The 14949-nt window shown below is 33.7% G+C and overlaps 1 protein-coding gene across 6 annotated transcripts in view; it reads left to right on the top strand.

Annotated features, from left to right (window-relative positions):
• Positions 1–14949, top strand: part of LOC106872431 (glycogenin-1) — a 31950-nt gene that overhangs the window by 15033 nt on the left and 1968 nt on the right. For 2 of the 6 annotated variants that reach the window (XM_052970204.2, XM_089356720.1), the window contains exons 2-8: positions 3521–3659; positions 4406–4580; positions 5024–5186; positions 6741–6867; positions 8655–8832; positions 11406–11423; positions 14842–14910. In XM_052970204.2, coding sequence (XP_052826164.1) covers positions 3521–3659; positions 4406–4580; positions 5024–5186; positions 6741–6867; positions 8655–8832; positions 11406–11423; positions 14842–14910 — 869 coding nt within the window. The remainder of the gene's footprint in view (positions 1–3520; positions 3660–4405; positions 4581–5023; positions 5187–6740; positions 6868–8654; positions 8833–11405; positions 11424–14841; positions 14911–14949) is intronic. The other 4 variants (XM_014919431.3, XM_089356721.1, XM_014919432.3 and 1 more) reach the window with 2 other exon arrangements.

Here is a 14949-nt window from a genome sequence, read left to right as displayed (position 1 = left end):
ACTTGCCCAAGATGTCATGCCTTGGTGCTGAACCTGAGATCATGCAGTTTGGAAGTAAACTTCATACCACTCAACCACACCTAGTTATATATTGGTCAAACAGTAAAGGATATTCCTACCAGTTTGGGAAAGCTGTGAAAAGAAAGCTTTTAAGTTGCTCATTGTACCCAGAAACTGACATAATACAGCGTTTGGAAAGAAGTAGAAACAGGAATACTATTGCATAGGGAATGTAGTGGCATCTTACTGCTTACAACATTAAAATCAAAAGTTAATACTTTGGAGATGAGTAAAAGTATTGATGGGTAGCAGCTATCGAAGAAAATAAACTTTTAGAAAACTAGATCAGTGTTATTTAAGTGGTTTAGTGCAAAGTCATATGAAAGTATGTTGATTTCAAAATTGCTAATCAATTATAAGGATATTGTGGAGACCTGCATGCATGTTTATAGTTGGTTGGTTGTTTAGCAAATTTTGTATGGCATTTTTTTTCTTTGTTAACTTAATTTGTCTGGTGAAAAGAAATTGGCAGATATTGTGGCATTAAACTGATGGACCACTTTATGATGGTTATAGAAAGAGCTTTAGGAGCAGAATCTGCTTTGATGATATACCATTGCCTAGTAAGACTGTTGAAAGGAGAAGAACTTAGCGAAATGTAATCCATTCTACTTAGCGTTCAATATACAAATCTGGAACAGCACTAATATAGAACAGCTGTCTCAGAGAAACTTTACAAAGACTCGTGTATAGAAAAAGACATAGGTATTTACTGAGAATGCCGGTAGATTGGAAAGTGATATTTCAACCTGATTTGGTTTCCTTTGCTCAGGATGTCTGGAGGTAGTCATCAGTAAGTCGTAAAATGATTTTCAGTATAGGTAACCAAAGTGTTTGACTGATTTGTGTGATAGCTAGCCAGGCTAGAACTGAATTAATATATGCTTAAAATAGCATCTCACTAATCCTGCATCTTGTTTATTTGTATATTTATAGAAGAGAGTAAAAATTAGTATGGTGAAAAACGTTTAAAAAATCAGAAAGTTTAAAATGGTAATCTTTCATTTTAAATAAAACTGACAGGTATTTTGCAAGGCCCAACTACTTTATCAATCTAATATGAGACACATGGTGTGATATGAGAGAGAATTGGCTGCTATTTCTAACATATTTAGCCACTATGTAGATAGAGGCTTTGCTCATTGGTCAGCAAATACATGGATGCCTGCAATTTAGAGGATTGGTTGCTATTCACATGTCCAGCTGTCATGTAGAAGTTTCACTTGTTGGCTTATACAAACATACAATACATAAGGCGGTAGGGTATTGTTTAAAGAAAATATGAGTGGTTGTTTGATAGATATACTAAAAACAGCACAGTTTCTTAAAACATCTATTAGTGTGATATCATTCTTTGTAATGTGAACATACACATTCGTTATTGTGTTTATATAGCTTCATATTTAAAGGGTTCAGTATGTGGAAACAGTTTCCAATTCAGGTTTTTAATTTTGTATGCAGATTCTTCAAGTTTTGCAATTGTTGTGTTGTTAGACCCCCAACTCAGAAAATACAATTTTCATTAAACAATATTGAGTACATGCACACTCACATGCACATACATTTTACACATGTAATTTCCATGACCAAAACTGGTGGTATTCAAAGGTTACTTTCAAGTGTGTTTTTGCTTTGTTTACTATAGATGAACTTTTTTGATGTATTTTATACAGTAATTACGATAAATTTAAATTCTTCCATTCATCACAATATTCAAGAAAATACAATTTGTATTATACCTTGATGCTTGTATAGCTGTCTAGTGAAGAAGTTTGCTTCCCAATAAGTTCCGTCCCACTGCATGGCACCTTGGGCAAATGTCTTCTACTGCAGCCTTGTGAGTGGATTTGATACATGAAAACTAAAAGCCCATTGTGTGTGTGTGTGTGTGTGTGTGTGTGTGCGTGTGTGGTGAACGTGTGTTAGCGTCCCTTTATCATGATAGTTGTAAATGATGAGTATCACTGTCCTACAAGTAGCATCATTCATTTCCAGTCTCCTGTGAATACACGTCTATTCATGGGGAATATTCATTGTCTTGCATGAAAACGGGTGAGAAAGTTAGTGACAGGATGGACATCTAGCCATAAAAAAAAATCTGCCCCAAAGAATTGTGTTCAACCCAGTGATGATAGTGATATTTTTTCTGACGTTTCATTGCCTACCTACAATTAGACCTGTGTATCAAGTACAAATTTGTAATTGATATATATCTTTTTAGTATGTAATTTTTTAGGTGTAACTTTGAAGTAGCTGAACTACAAAGTATTGGTCCCTTACTTTAATTTTAAATAATCTCCAAATTAGTCTGCTAATTTTGATTGCCTGTTTGGAGAAGACTTCTCATACTTTGCTTAGATGCAAACATTTGTGCATATATGCAGACATATTAATGCTTACTTCCGATACCTTAGCTTATAATCTTGAGCAACAGGAAATGTTTTGTTTATCTTGGTGCAAGGTACATAACTCTTCATGATCCAGTTTGCTGGCAAGATTCCCGCTGAACCCCCCCCCCCCCACCGAAAGTGGGTGTGAGAAGAGAAAATGAAATGCAGAGTCAATATATTTGAAATTTTTATTGAGGTGAAATGTTTACTACTTTATAATATTGATGAAAATTAACTAATAGCTTAAAGTATCATAAAAGATGCACGGGCATATTATATGCAACCCAGTTTCAGCTGCTCATATTCAGTAAAAAATTATTGTTAGTTCTTAAAAGCTTATGGGAGGCCCGACTTTGCAGATAGGACTTGGAGTAAATTTTTGAGACTTGTTGGAAAAAAATGTGCATCTTATTTTCTATCAAATGCAGTATTATTTCACAGCTATCTTGAATTGGAAGTTACATTTAGTAATTCGTGTATTTTTAAATAACATTAAAAAAAAAAAAGTGCAAGTTATTTTTGGCAACAGTAGTGCTACTGTATTAGTTGGATGTTGATTGATTTATGTATATGATCAATAGACGCAATCAATGGGTTTTAATTGTGATCAACACAGTCAGTGTGTTACATTTATGATATACACACACAGCCAATAGATTAGTTTTACTTATAATCGACATAACCAGTGTGTTAGTTATATTTTTGACCAGTACACAACCAAGAGTTAGTTTGATTTATGACCAACACATCCAGTGGATTAGTTGATTAAATTAATCACCACTCTATTGTATTCCTATTACTTTTTATTGGCAAATGCAATAGATAAATTATATCTTGTGAACATTGTTGTCTAGCTAGCCTCTGTTTTTGCATAAAGTGTTCTCAAATACTAAAAGTTTTAAGGATCATCTTGATTTTTTCCTTTTTAGCAGTTTTGCCAAGGAAGCAAAATCACAATTCTCAAATTGCTTGCTTTATTTGCATGTAATGTTCTTTCTATAAAGTTTGATAATATGAAAGACTGAAGTTGCCTACATGTCATAATATTGGAGTTTACTAATATATTATAGGTAAGGAGGCTTTTGTGACCTTAGCAACAAATGATACCTATGTATTGGGATGTTTGGTCCTTGGAGAATCCTTACGGAGAACCAAAACTCAAAGAAAGTTAGTTGTGCTCATTACAAAAGGTGTATCTGAGAGTCTCAGGTAATTTTTGTTTTTTACTTAATTACATTTGTCATTCTGTATATTTCCAATGTTTTCTTCCATTCATTTTTGATAATATCAATGTTGATCATGAATATGAGTCACACTTGCTGCAGAATGTTTATATAAAGTAAATTGATAACAATTTGGAATATAGATTCTTCAAAAGCTGCCATTAATTAAAACATGGACATATACTCTACTAATTAGCAATAAGGGTCCAAGAGGTTGATATGAACTTCATTGTCAAATAGGTGAGACATCTCTGGCTAGCAGCCTTATGTGGCACAGGTAATTCTCTCACAAATATTGATGAAGTGGCAGAAAGACTAGAATATTAAATAAACTGAATGCCAGATGTATAAAAGCTGTAGAATCTGAGCAAACTAGTGATGTCCTGTATCTGTTAAATAGTGGGTAAAGTTTCATGCTATAAGGAAGAGAAGTCTCTTGTTTCAAGCAGGACCTTTTGTGACTGAGAAAGAAATATCAACTTATGTAAAAGATTTGTGAGGTGATAGCAAGTGTTATTAGAAGATGGCTGCAATGAGAGAAAAGAGTTAAGGAGTACCAGTAGATTTGGGGCTCATAATTTTTATTTTCTGTAGTGGACTAAAAGATTTTTTTAATAAATTTAATGGAAACTAATTAACGTTATTGATTTATATCAGTTATTTGTTTAGTGTTTCTGTTGTGATTTTTCCCCCCCCTTGTTTGATATTTTTGTTTTTCATTTTTATTTTTAGAAAAAATCTTTATGATGTTTTTGATGAAGTTTGTGAAGTTGACATAATTTCTAGTCATGACTACAAAAATCTTCAACTCCTTGGTAGGCCTGATCTCAATGTAACGTTCACAAAACTTTACTGTTGGAAATTAACACAGTACTCGAAATGTGTGTTTTTAGATGCTGACACTTTGGTAAGTAAATTGTTAGCAGATTTTTAATATTTTATTTGTAATAATTATCTGCGTAAATAGTGGTGAGCTATCACAATTGTTATTGCACTATTAAGAAAATCTGAGTTCAAATGCTGTTGGGGTTGACTTTGCCGTTCATCCTTTCAGAATCAATAAAATACCAGTTGAGCACTAGGGTCGATGTAATTGATTAACTCCCTCCCTAGAAGTGAGCCCTTGTGCCAAAGATTGAAACCATTAATTATCTGCATAAGCTTGAAGAACACTTTTTATATCTTTTATGGTGCTACAGATTTAAATATGAATTGTTGGAATGCATTTAGTGACTAGATATTTCCCCTCCTTTTTTTTTTTTTAATATATATATATATATACCCTCTCTGTTTTGGTAGTCTTGTTTCCTTCTAACTGAATGGTGTATCAAACTCAAATTTCTCTTACAGGTTCTTGATAGTGTGGATGAGCTTTTTGAAAAGGAGGAACTTTCTGCTGCTCCTGATCCAGGATGGCCTGATTGTTTCAATTCTGGTGTTTTTGTAATGCAACCAAATGAAGAAACATATAAGTCATTGATTCAGTTTGCTAAGACTGAAGGCTCGTTTGATGGTAAATAAACCTTTTCTCTAGGATTATCTCTGTTGCATTTGATATATTTTATCTAAATAGCTGCTGGAAATATTGTTTCATGCTTGTTTGGGGAAATCTTTTTACTAAGGTATATCACTAACAAGGGCTCACTTCTCTTGGCTATGGGCACTATATCTAATGGAGGTTTATTTTTACATTGGTTTGGTCTGGACAAAGGGACTGTGCTCATAGTTTTTGTAGGCCCTCAGAATTTGGTGATATTAATGTGATTCAATTTTCTGTTGAACAGTTGTAAGTTGGCAGCTGCAGGAAAAACATAGGCAGGGAGGGAATCCCTGTGAAATGACTTAAGAGAGGAAGGGTTGGGAAAAGTGGTTTGGGTGGAGGTTGACACTATAAGCGAGATGAGGTGTAGGACTAAAATGCTTTGCAGTCCTACTGTGTGAATGTTGTTAGCTAATGTTTTATAATATAACTGTCACTTCAATACCTGGTGAAACTGGTTGGTAGAAGCTGTGTGTGTGTATGTGTTTGTCTCAGTGCAATCATGTTTATGTGGTTGAAAAGCTTGTTTTCCAACCATGTGGTTTCAGATTCAGTCCCACTGCATAACACCTAGGGCAAATGTCTTCCGATGTAAGGCTAACCAAAGCCTTGTGAAAGGATTTGGTAAATGGAAACTGTGTGTATATGTGTTTGTGTATGAGTACTTTTTTTATTAACTTCAAATGATGGATGTAAATGTGCAAGTGATGTTTCCAATCATCAGTGAAAAACATCTGGCCATGGGGAAAAATTACTTTACTTAGAAACATTTGAGTTGGCAGCAGGGAGGGCATCTGGCTGTAGAAAATCTTCAAGGAATTCCATCTGACCAATGCAAGCATGGAAAAGTGGACATTAAAGTGATGAGTTGAGGTTGTGTGAAAGCAGTCAGGACTGAAAAGTTTTCTGTAGTTAGCAGTAGAAAAGGCAGTGATGTGATGGGTTTCAACATAAGTGTGAGGCTCAACTTTTTCCATAGATTTGGTGAAAGCAATAGTTTACATAATTTGCAGGCTCTGTGTGTTGACATCCTCAGACTGGTATCTGTCATATCATAACTCAAAATCAGTGTCTATTTTTCTTTTCTATTTTGATATTTAGAAGTAAAACTTGATTTTAGTTAGGATATTTGTTTTTAGGGAAAAACCTATTAAATCTTTTCAAACTGAAATTGCAGTAGTCTAAATTCTCATATGATAGTTTGCACTAAAGTAAAAACGTCTGCAATACATTTTACACAAGTACGTTGAATCAATACTGTTTAATTCAACTATTTTCAAGGCAAGCATTTATTAGCATTGCTAGAATTGCATTTCCCATTATTTCTTTTTAGAGAATCTAAATTGTAAAAAGATTGGTATGAAAATATGTAACTTCATATGCTCATTTGAAATAAATGAGTTGGTAAAAGTTTAACCTCTGTCAGTTAATGTTTTGGAATCTGAAGTGAGTTATTTTATTTTATTTTTGCTTAAAATTAAATACTTTCTTTTCATGCCATTTAATATTTTATAACTTTCTCTGTAGGTGGTGACCAAGGATTATTGAATTTATTCTTTAAGGATTGGGCTACAAAAGATATTAAGAAGCATCTGCCATTTGTTTATAATGTTGTTTCTCAAGCATTTTACAGTTACTTACCAGCATTTAAGCAGTAAGTTACATTTCTTCAACATTAATAATTTATTTAGCTTATGTATTTCTTTATGAAATTCTCTCTCATTTTCTTCACTAGATATAATTGGTTTACACTTAAGTCTCCAATAAATTTAATTTAGACATTAAGACAGTTTTGAAAGCATGAATTTTCAAAATGGAGCACTAAGAGCACCGTCCGAGCGCGATCGTTGCCAGTGCCGATGGACTGGCTCCTGTGCAGGTGACACGTAAAATACACCATTTCGAGTGTGGCCGTCGCCAGTACCCACCTGACTGGCCTTCGTGCTGGTGGGATGTAAAAGCACTCACTACACTCTGAGTGGTTGGCGTTAGGAACGGCATCCAGCTGTAGGAACTCTGCCAAATCAGATTGGAGCCTGGTGTCGCCTCCTGGTCCACCAGTCCTCAGTCAAATCGTTCAACCCATGCTAGCATGGAAAGCGGACGTTAAACGACGATGATGATGATGCAATACTGCATAACTTTTGAATTTGTTTTATGCATGAAATGATGAGTTATTCATCAAACACTGAATGGTGTAGATGAAATAACTTATTTGGTACATTTTGGGAAGGGAAAAAACAAGCTGTTTTATGCATTTAAACTGGTCCAGTCTGGCTGCTGTTAACAGAAATGTATTATGATAATTTTGCTTGCCATTGCGTTACTTAGCCTGTTGGTAATGCTTTCATTGAATAGAGAAAAAAGGGGAGAGAAAACGAGGGAGAGAAGTGTCCTTGATGCAAGATAGAGGGAATGTAATTGTAATGCTTTCACATGATTAGATGAAGGGAAAGAAAGGAGAAAAAGAGGATAATGTGAAGAGTGTGACAGAAAAAGAGGGAGAGAAACATCCATGATGTGAGGTAGGGGAGACATTTATTATGTGGTTAAAGAAGTTAGTTGAAGGTAGAGGAGAGCTAAAAATATAATTGTAGCAGAGGGGTGGAGTTCTGATGGTGAGGTTAAAGAAAGGCAGAGAGGAAGGAGTGAGATGATGGTGGTGGAGGTGGTGGTGGTGATTGGATATTGAAAAGTGTATTTTTTAATTGAACTAAGTTATTTATATCACCTATCACTTAATGCATGCACATGAGTGCAATTCCATGAAATATTCATGCTTATTTATGTGGCAGATATATGCAATTTAACTAAAGGTTGCATCATAAGTACGGAATATTTTTTTTTTTTTGCTTATGGGGAAAATGGAACATTGAGTATTTATTTTATGAGTGCTGTGTATTAAGTTTATAAAACAATGCATAAAATATATATAGTGTGTGTATGTGTGTATATATATATATATATATATATATATATAATAGTGCAATAAGTAATCATCGTATTGCAATTTCTTTGACTTTTCAATGATTAGCAGCAAAGTGATAGACACAACAAAGGCTACACTTTCAGGTTTTTGGGATAAAGTTTTCAGAAATAACCCAATAAGTTTACCATTAATTCTGTGAAATATTCACAGGTCCTGCTAATATAATATTACTTAGATAATCACATCTGTAGTAACCAGAATCAACTGATTGTTACAATTTTATCCTATTCAAATGTGTAGAATATATGTAACTGAATTTTGGGCTTTAGTAATGATATTTTGAATTTGATGTAGAAGATTTTTGTGCGTGTAGTTTTAAATTTATTTCATATGAATGCTTTTATTTTGTAACTGCAATTTTTTTTTTACCTGAAGCTCTCTATGAATTCTGGCCATTTTTATTCATGCTTCACTTTTGGAAAAAGTACCAATAATATATTTTTCATACACAGGTTCAAGCAAAACGTAAAGATTGTACATTTTCTTGGCGCTATCAAACCTTGGCAACACTGTTATAATGCTAAAACAAAGACAGTAACCCCACTGCCTAATTCTGGTCATGATCCAGATTTCCTCCAGCGATGGTGGAACATTTTCATGGAGTCTGTTCATCCTGTAATTGATCATGGGGTATGTAGACTTTTTATTATGTTTAAGTTTCTTTATGGGATTTAACTAAAATCAATCACCTTGCATGAAAACAGTTTATTGCACGTCAACATGTTTTGTATTGTATAAGTAACTTTATAGCTTGGCATTAAAAATATAACTATAACTTGTGAAGTTTTATCATCTAATTTTTTTAGATGACAGTTTTAAGATAGTACAGTCACAGTCATTACTAGTATCTGTTGTAAGGTCTACCCTTAGATTTATAGTTGTATGGGGAGGGATTTAGAAAGTAGATCGACTGGTTTCAGTCTTATAATGATCATTTTGTTGCAGTGATAGCTGTTAATATACATATAAGCAGTCCCTGCTTATTTAAATAGCAAAGGATCAGAAAACTGGTTTAAAATTGTTATTAGTTCAATTAAAAGACAGTTTAGTTGTTGATGAACATTTTATTTGAAAAAAAATGAAACAGATCAAGAATTGTATCATCGCTAAAGATTTTTTTGTTTAATTAAAAAAATCTTTCTTTAAAAATACTGGAGAAATATTTCCATCATAACCATCAGCATTTTAACAACCACTTTTCCATGGCTTAGATGGAGTTTATTGAAGCTGATTTTCTTTGGCTGGATGCCTTTCCTGTCATCAACCTTCAACTGTTTCCAAGCAAGATAATATTTCCTAGGTATTTTTGGCAGACTACTGGAAATGAATGACACTAGTTGTATGATGGTAACACTCATTTTATAACTCAGTTTTGAAGTTTAAAGATTTAGAGATTATGAAATTAGTAAGGGATTAATTAGTATTTTTAATGGAAAACTGTTAGAATTTTGATGAAAAAATATCTTGTTGTTCATGTTTTAGTTTGATTGACTTTTTACAGTGTCTTCAAATAATGGCAGGAAAACTGATTCTGCTAGTTTAGATACATATTATTTGGATACAATTTATTACTAGAGTTAGTGGAAGGAATTAAGGCAGTTTTGAATTAATTTTTATGGAATGTTTTTGTAAATGTTTTAATCTCACCCAATTCATCATCATCATCATACATCCATTTTCCATGCAGTTATGGGTTAGATGGTTTTACTGGAACTGGTAAGCCAGAGAGCTACACCAGGCTCCAGTTGTCTGTTTGGCTTGGTCTCTACAGCTGGATACCCTTCCTAATGTCAACCACTTCACAGAGGGCTCTGGGTGTTTTTCATGTATTACCAGCAATGACAGTGACTATGATTCACTTAGCTTGACGTGTCTTATCAGGCAGAGCAAATTACCAGAAGTCTCGATCACTTGTTATTGCCACTGTGAGGCTCAACCAAAGATCATATTTCACCACCTTGTCCCATGTTGTCTAGCCATTCCAAAGGTTCCCTCCACAATTAGATTGGTACTTCTTTACGCAGCTGTTCTCATCCATATGCATCACATAACCATACCAGCACAATCTTCTCTCATGCACATTACATCTGATGCTTCTTATACCCAATCTTTTTCTTAAAATTCTTTCACTCTGTTGCACATGTACACTGGCATAACACATCCAGCAGAGCATGGTGGTTTCATTTCTTTCAAGCCTTTGCTTGTTCTCTGCAGTCACAGCCCATGTTTCACTGCCATGTAGCATGGCTGTTCATCACAGGCATCATACAATCTGCCTTTCACTCTGAGGGAGAAGCCTTTCATCAGCAAAGGTAGAAACTCTGAATTTTGCCCAGCCTGTCCCTATTCTATCAGCTATGCTCTCAGAACATCCACCGAGGTAACAGAAGCTATTTATTACTTCTAAGTAACCCCCCAGAGCATTTGACGGTCTATTTTCTGAACATTCTCAGTGTTTATTGTACCTGTGTATCTGCCACATACAATGGCTACGTTCTCTGTTAACCTTCCTGTGATATTGCTGCACCTCTTACATGTTCATAGCTTGCACTGGGTTAACCTTATGGAGTTTCTACCTACACTTTTTCTACATATCGAGCAGGGCCATCTCCCTGAAGGGATTTGTGGTTTGCCTGTTTTCCTACTTACGAGGACTTTGGCCTTTCTTAAATTAACTGTAAAGCCTTTTGCTTCCAGACCTTGTTCTGGTTGTGAATCAGCTATAAGAACAGTCATCAGCATAGAGGAGCTCCCTAGGGCTGCCAGTCTTAAATTCCTCTATTATGGCCTTGAGGACTGATGAACGAGAGGGGGCAGAGAGCTAATCCTTTGTGAACTACCTGTAGACCAAATTCATTGCTATAATCATTGCTAACTTTCACCTTACTGACAACATCCCCGTATATAGCTTGTACAACTATCACCAACCGCTCATTTATCCCTGGCTTCTGTATTGCCCTCCAGATAAAGGTGCAGGGGGGTACCTTGTCAATGGCTTTGTTTGCATTCCCATGTTGTTTTGAAATGTTTTATTCTAATATGTCTGAATTTTGTTTGACAAAACTAACATTGTCTTCAATAATGGTATGATTTATTTACATGTTAAATTTGGCTGATTTTTTGCTTTAAAAATAGCAACTAAAACCTCATCTCATTTGAATTTCTTTTTTTTATTTTATTTTCGTAATTGTTACATTTTAAAGAAATCACAAGAATTAAAGGTATGTAACTATTTTGAGGACAAATTAATCCTTATATTATCTAATTAGTGACCTATTTTCTTTCTATAATTGGTAGTGAATAGTCCTTTTCTTTATTAGTATGTGTGTACATGCACGCACACGCACACATACATACATGCATACATACATGCATACATACATACATACATACATACATACATATATATATATATATATATATATATATATATATATATATATATATATATATATATATATATATATATATATATAATTGTTTTATTGCTGCTACATTCATTTTTGCTTAAAGCTTTTTTAAAAAAAATTTTCTTATCCATTGTATTAGTGCTAATTTGGTATGGTTTCATTCAATCTGGTTTGTTACAAATGTTTTTTGTGCTTTTAACACTTTTGAGCTGACTGACATTAATTTTGATAAAATTTTCAATTTTAGATATATTGTCTTGACAAAAATTTCTATTAAATGGCTTATTGGAAGTACTTAGATTAATCTGGGTACATATTAATATTTCTGGTAAATTTAATGTCAATGTGAATACCCGTCAGAGTGTAAGTATCTTGAGAGAAAAGCTGAACATTAGAAGCATCAGTTGTGGTGTGCAAGAGAGACGATTGCGCTGGTATGGACATGTGGTGAGAATGGATGAGGATAGCTGCGTGAAAAAGTGCCACACCCTAACAGTTGAGGGAACCCGTGGAAGAGGTAGGCCCAGGAAGACCTGGGCTGAGGTGGTGAGGCAAGACCTTCGTACATTGGGCCTCACCGAGGCGATGACTACTGACCGAGACCTTTGGAAATGTGCTGTGCGTGAGAAGACCCTGCAAGCCAAGTAAGATCGTTGCCAGTGCCCCTGGACTGGTTCTTATGCGGGTGGCACATGAGATGCACCATTTTGAGCGTGGCCGTTGCCAGTACCGCCTGACTGGCTCCCGTAGGATTTTCGAGTGAGATCGTTGCCAGTGCCCCTGGACTGGCTTGTGCGGGTGGCACATAAAAGACACCATTTCGAGCGTGGCCGTTTTCGTGCGGGTGACACTTAAAAGCACCCACTACACTCTCTGAGTGGTTGGCGTTAGGAAGGGCATCCAGCTGTAGAAACTCTGCCAAATTAGATTGGAGCCTGGTGTTGCCATCTGGTTCACCAGTCCTCAGTCAAATCGTCCAACCCATGCTAGCATGGAAAGCGGACGTTAAACGATGATGATGATGATGATGAACACCAGTCTTAATTGGTACATGAGATACAACTGGCTGACTTTTAGGGTATAGTCACCAACATTGGTCATAGTATTTGTATTATTAACTAGTACTTATTTTATAATAGCAAAGTGGTCAAGATAGAATAAGCTCAGAATGTGAAGGATTGTAAATCAAATACCATAAAGTAGTTTGTACCACACCCTACCTATTCTGTCATCCCTCTGTTATTAGATAAGTACTGAAAGTAGTAAAACTTGCTAGTGTACTGATAATTAATATTAAATTTTTTGAACTAGGTGGAACCTGTCATTTCATTTTAAACCAAATCTTTGAATGTAGTTAACATGGTTGTTGTTTCAACCAAATTACTTTGCTTGGTGTGTGATACAGTTGTTACAAACTTTCGATTCTGGGCCGAGTTGTTGATTATTTGATTGCAGAATAATTTGGATGTGCTTTGAACTTGTGTGAAGTCTACATAAAAATAACTTGAAAGCTTACTAAGACAAGAATTTAGTATAGCATTGTTAGTTATCTACCTCTGTTTCTAAACATGCAACCCCAGAAATTTACTAGAATTTACTATTATCAAATTTATAAGAAGGCTTCTTTTGAAATGATTCTTTCATTGAGCCATTAATTAACATTTTCTTGATATAAAATAAACTGGACTCCTCTCTTCGAAAAGAAAAAGCAAGAAAAACACAAACATTTGTAACTAAACAAAATAAAGTGCCAACTATTTTTATCTTTTTCTAGTTACACTTTTTAGTGTTTATTTTTCATATATAAATGAGTTTTAGTTTTTGAAAGTTTGAAATATCAGTATAAAGAAAAATGAATTTGATACAAAAGTTAATATTTCTTAAAATAAAATATTCTAAAAACCAATTCGCTTTTTTATAAGCAAAGCGAAAATGTGATATATTTTGGCTTACCATTTACAAATTAAAAAAAGTGTTTAATTGTATTTTTGTACCTTTATTTTACCATAAATTCAGTGTAAAATTATCATTTTGGAATTTATAAACTAAAATTCAATCTATTTCCATAAATTTCATTTTGCATTTTATTCAATTTTTTTCTTCTTTGCTAAAATTTTATTTCTCAGTTGTTTATTTGAATGTTTCTGCTTTTTTGATCACTTGAAGGATATGATGTTACTGTAAAATGAAACTCTAGTCCTCTAACTATTTTATAGTGGTAGTTCTGTAAGATGATGAAAAGTCAAATTTGATCTTTGATAAGTGAGCTCTCCCTTCAGTTCTGTAGTATGGGCAATCATTTGATTAATTATGACACTTTTACTTATGAACAGTCTATCTAAATTCTGTTTTCATTGATTAAAAGGAATGCTAAGTTTTAATAATTGATAACTTTTATTGTAGTTTTAAAATATAGTGGAATGTTATAAAATATATTTTGGCTCAATGAAATCTTTTGTCTACTAAAAAAACAAAAAAGCAAATCAGTACTGCAATTGATAGATAAATAGATAAGCCACATAAATCTGTACCTCCTGAAGTGAACCTGTTTTATGGTATAAATACATTGCAAATACTAACATGAAAAAAGGTGGAATTTAGCGATATTAGAGAATTAATGAAATGGTTTTTGATTAATTATTTTCTATATATATATATATATATAATTATTATGTGTTTATTTTCTCCTAATTAATAAATAACTCGGACAAAATAAATTGGTTAATAGATACCAGGGTGCAAAGATCACAAAATAACTGTGGTGTAACTCCTGTTTATGAGGTAGAAACTCCTTGATATTTTGGGTACTTCAGTATATATAAATCTAATGAATGGAGTAAAACTCATATTTTAACTGCATACTTTTATTTCCAATAAAAGTATGCAGTTAAAATATGCATTTCACTCCATTCATTAAATTTATATATATATATATATATGATTTATAACATTAATATATTTTCTGCATTTCATTGAACATACCAAATCATTAATCGTTTCTTGTTTCACTGATCTACACTAGTTAACGGAGTGTTAAATATAATCAAAGTGAACAATTTGTATGAAATAAAGTTATGAATAGTTTAATATCTTTACATTTTTTATAGTTTTATACATATAATGTCTGTATATTTAATGCATTGATTACTATGGGGCAGGATTCTGTTATGCACTAATTATGTTCTTTTAATTTATATTGCCTTTTTTCCTTTTTTAAAATGCTTTCAAGGATTTTAATTTGTCAACTGCCCCTCCCTCTTTTCTTCCTTCTTCTCCTTCTCCTCCCCCACTTTCTAGGGTAAGTTTCAATGTTGGATTTTTGTGTAGAAATTTTAGA

Source organism: Octopus bimaculoides, chromosome 8, assembly GCF_046866305.1.
Source record: "Octopus bimaculoides isolate indiv1 chromosome 8, ASM4686630v1, whole genome shotgun sequence".
Lineage (NCBI taxonomy): Eukaryota > Metazoa > Mollusca > Cephalopoda > Octopoda > Octopodidae > Octopus > Octopus bimaculoides.
Note: the sequence above shows the minus strand (reverse complement) of the source record. Positions and strands in the feature narration are given on the sequence as shown.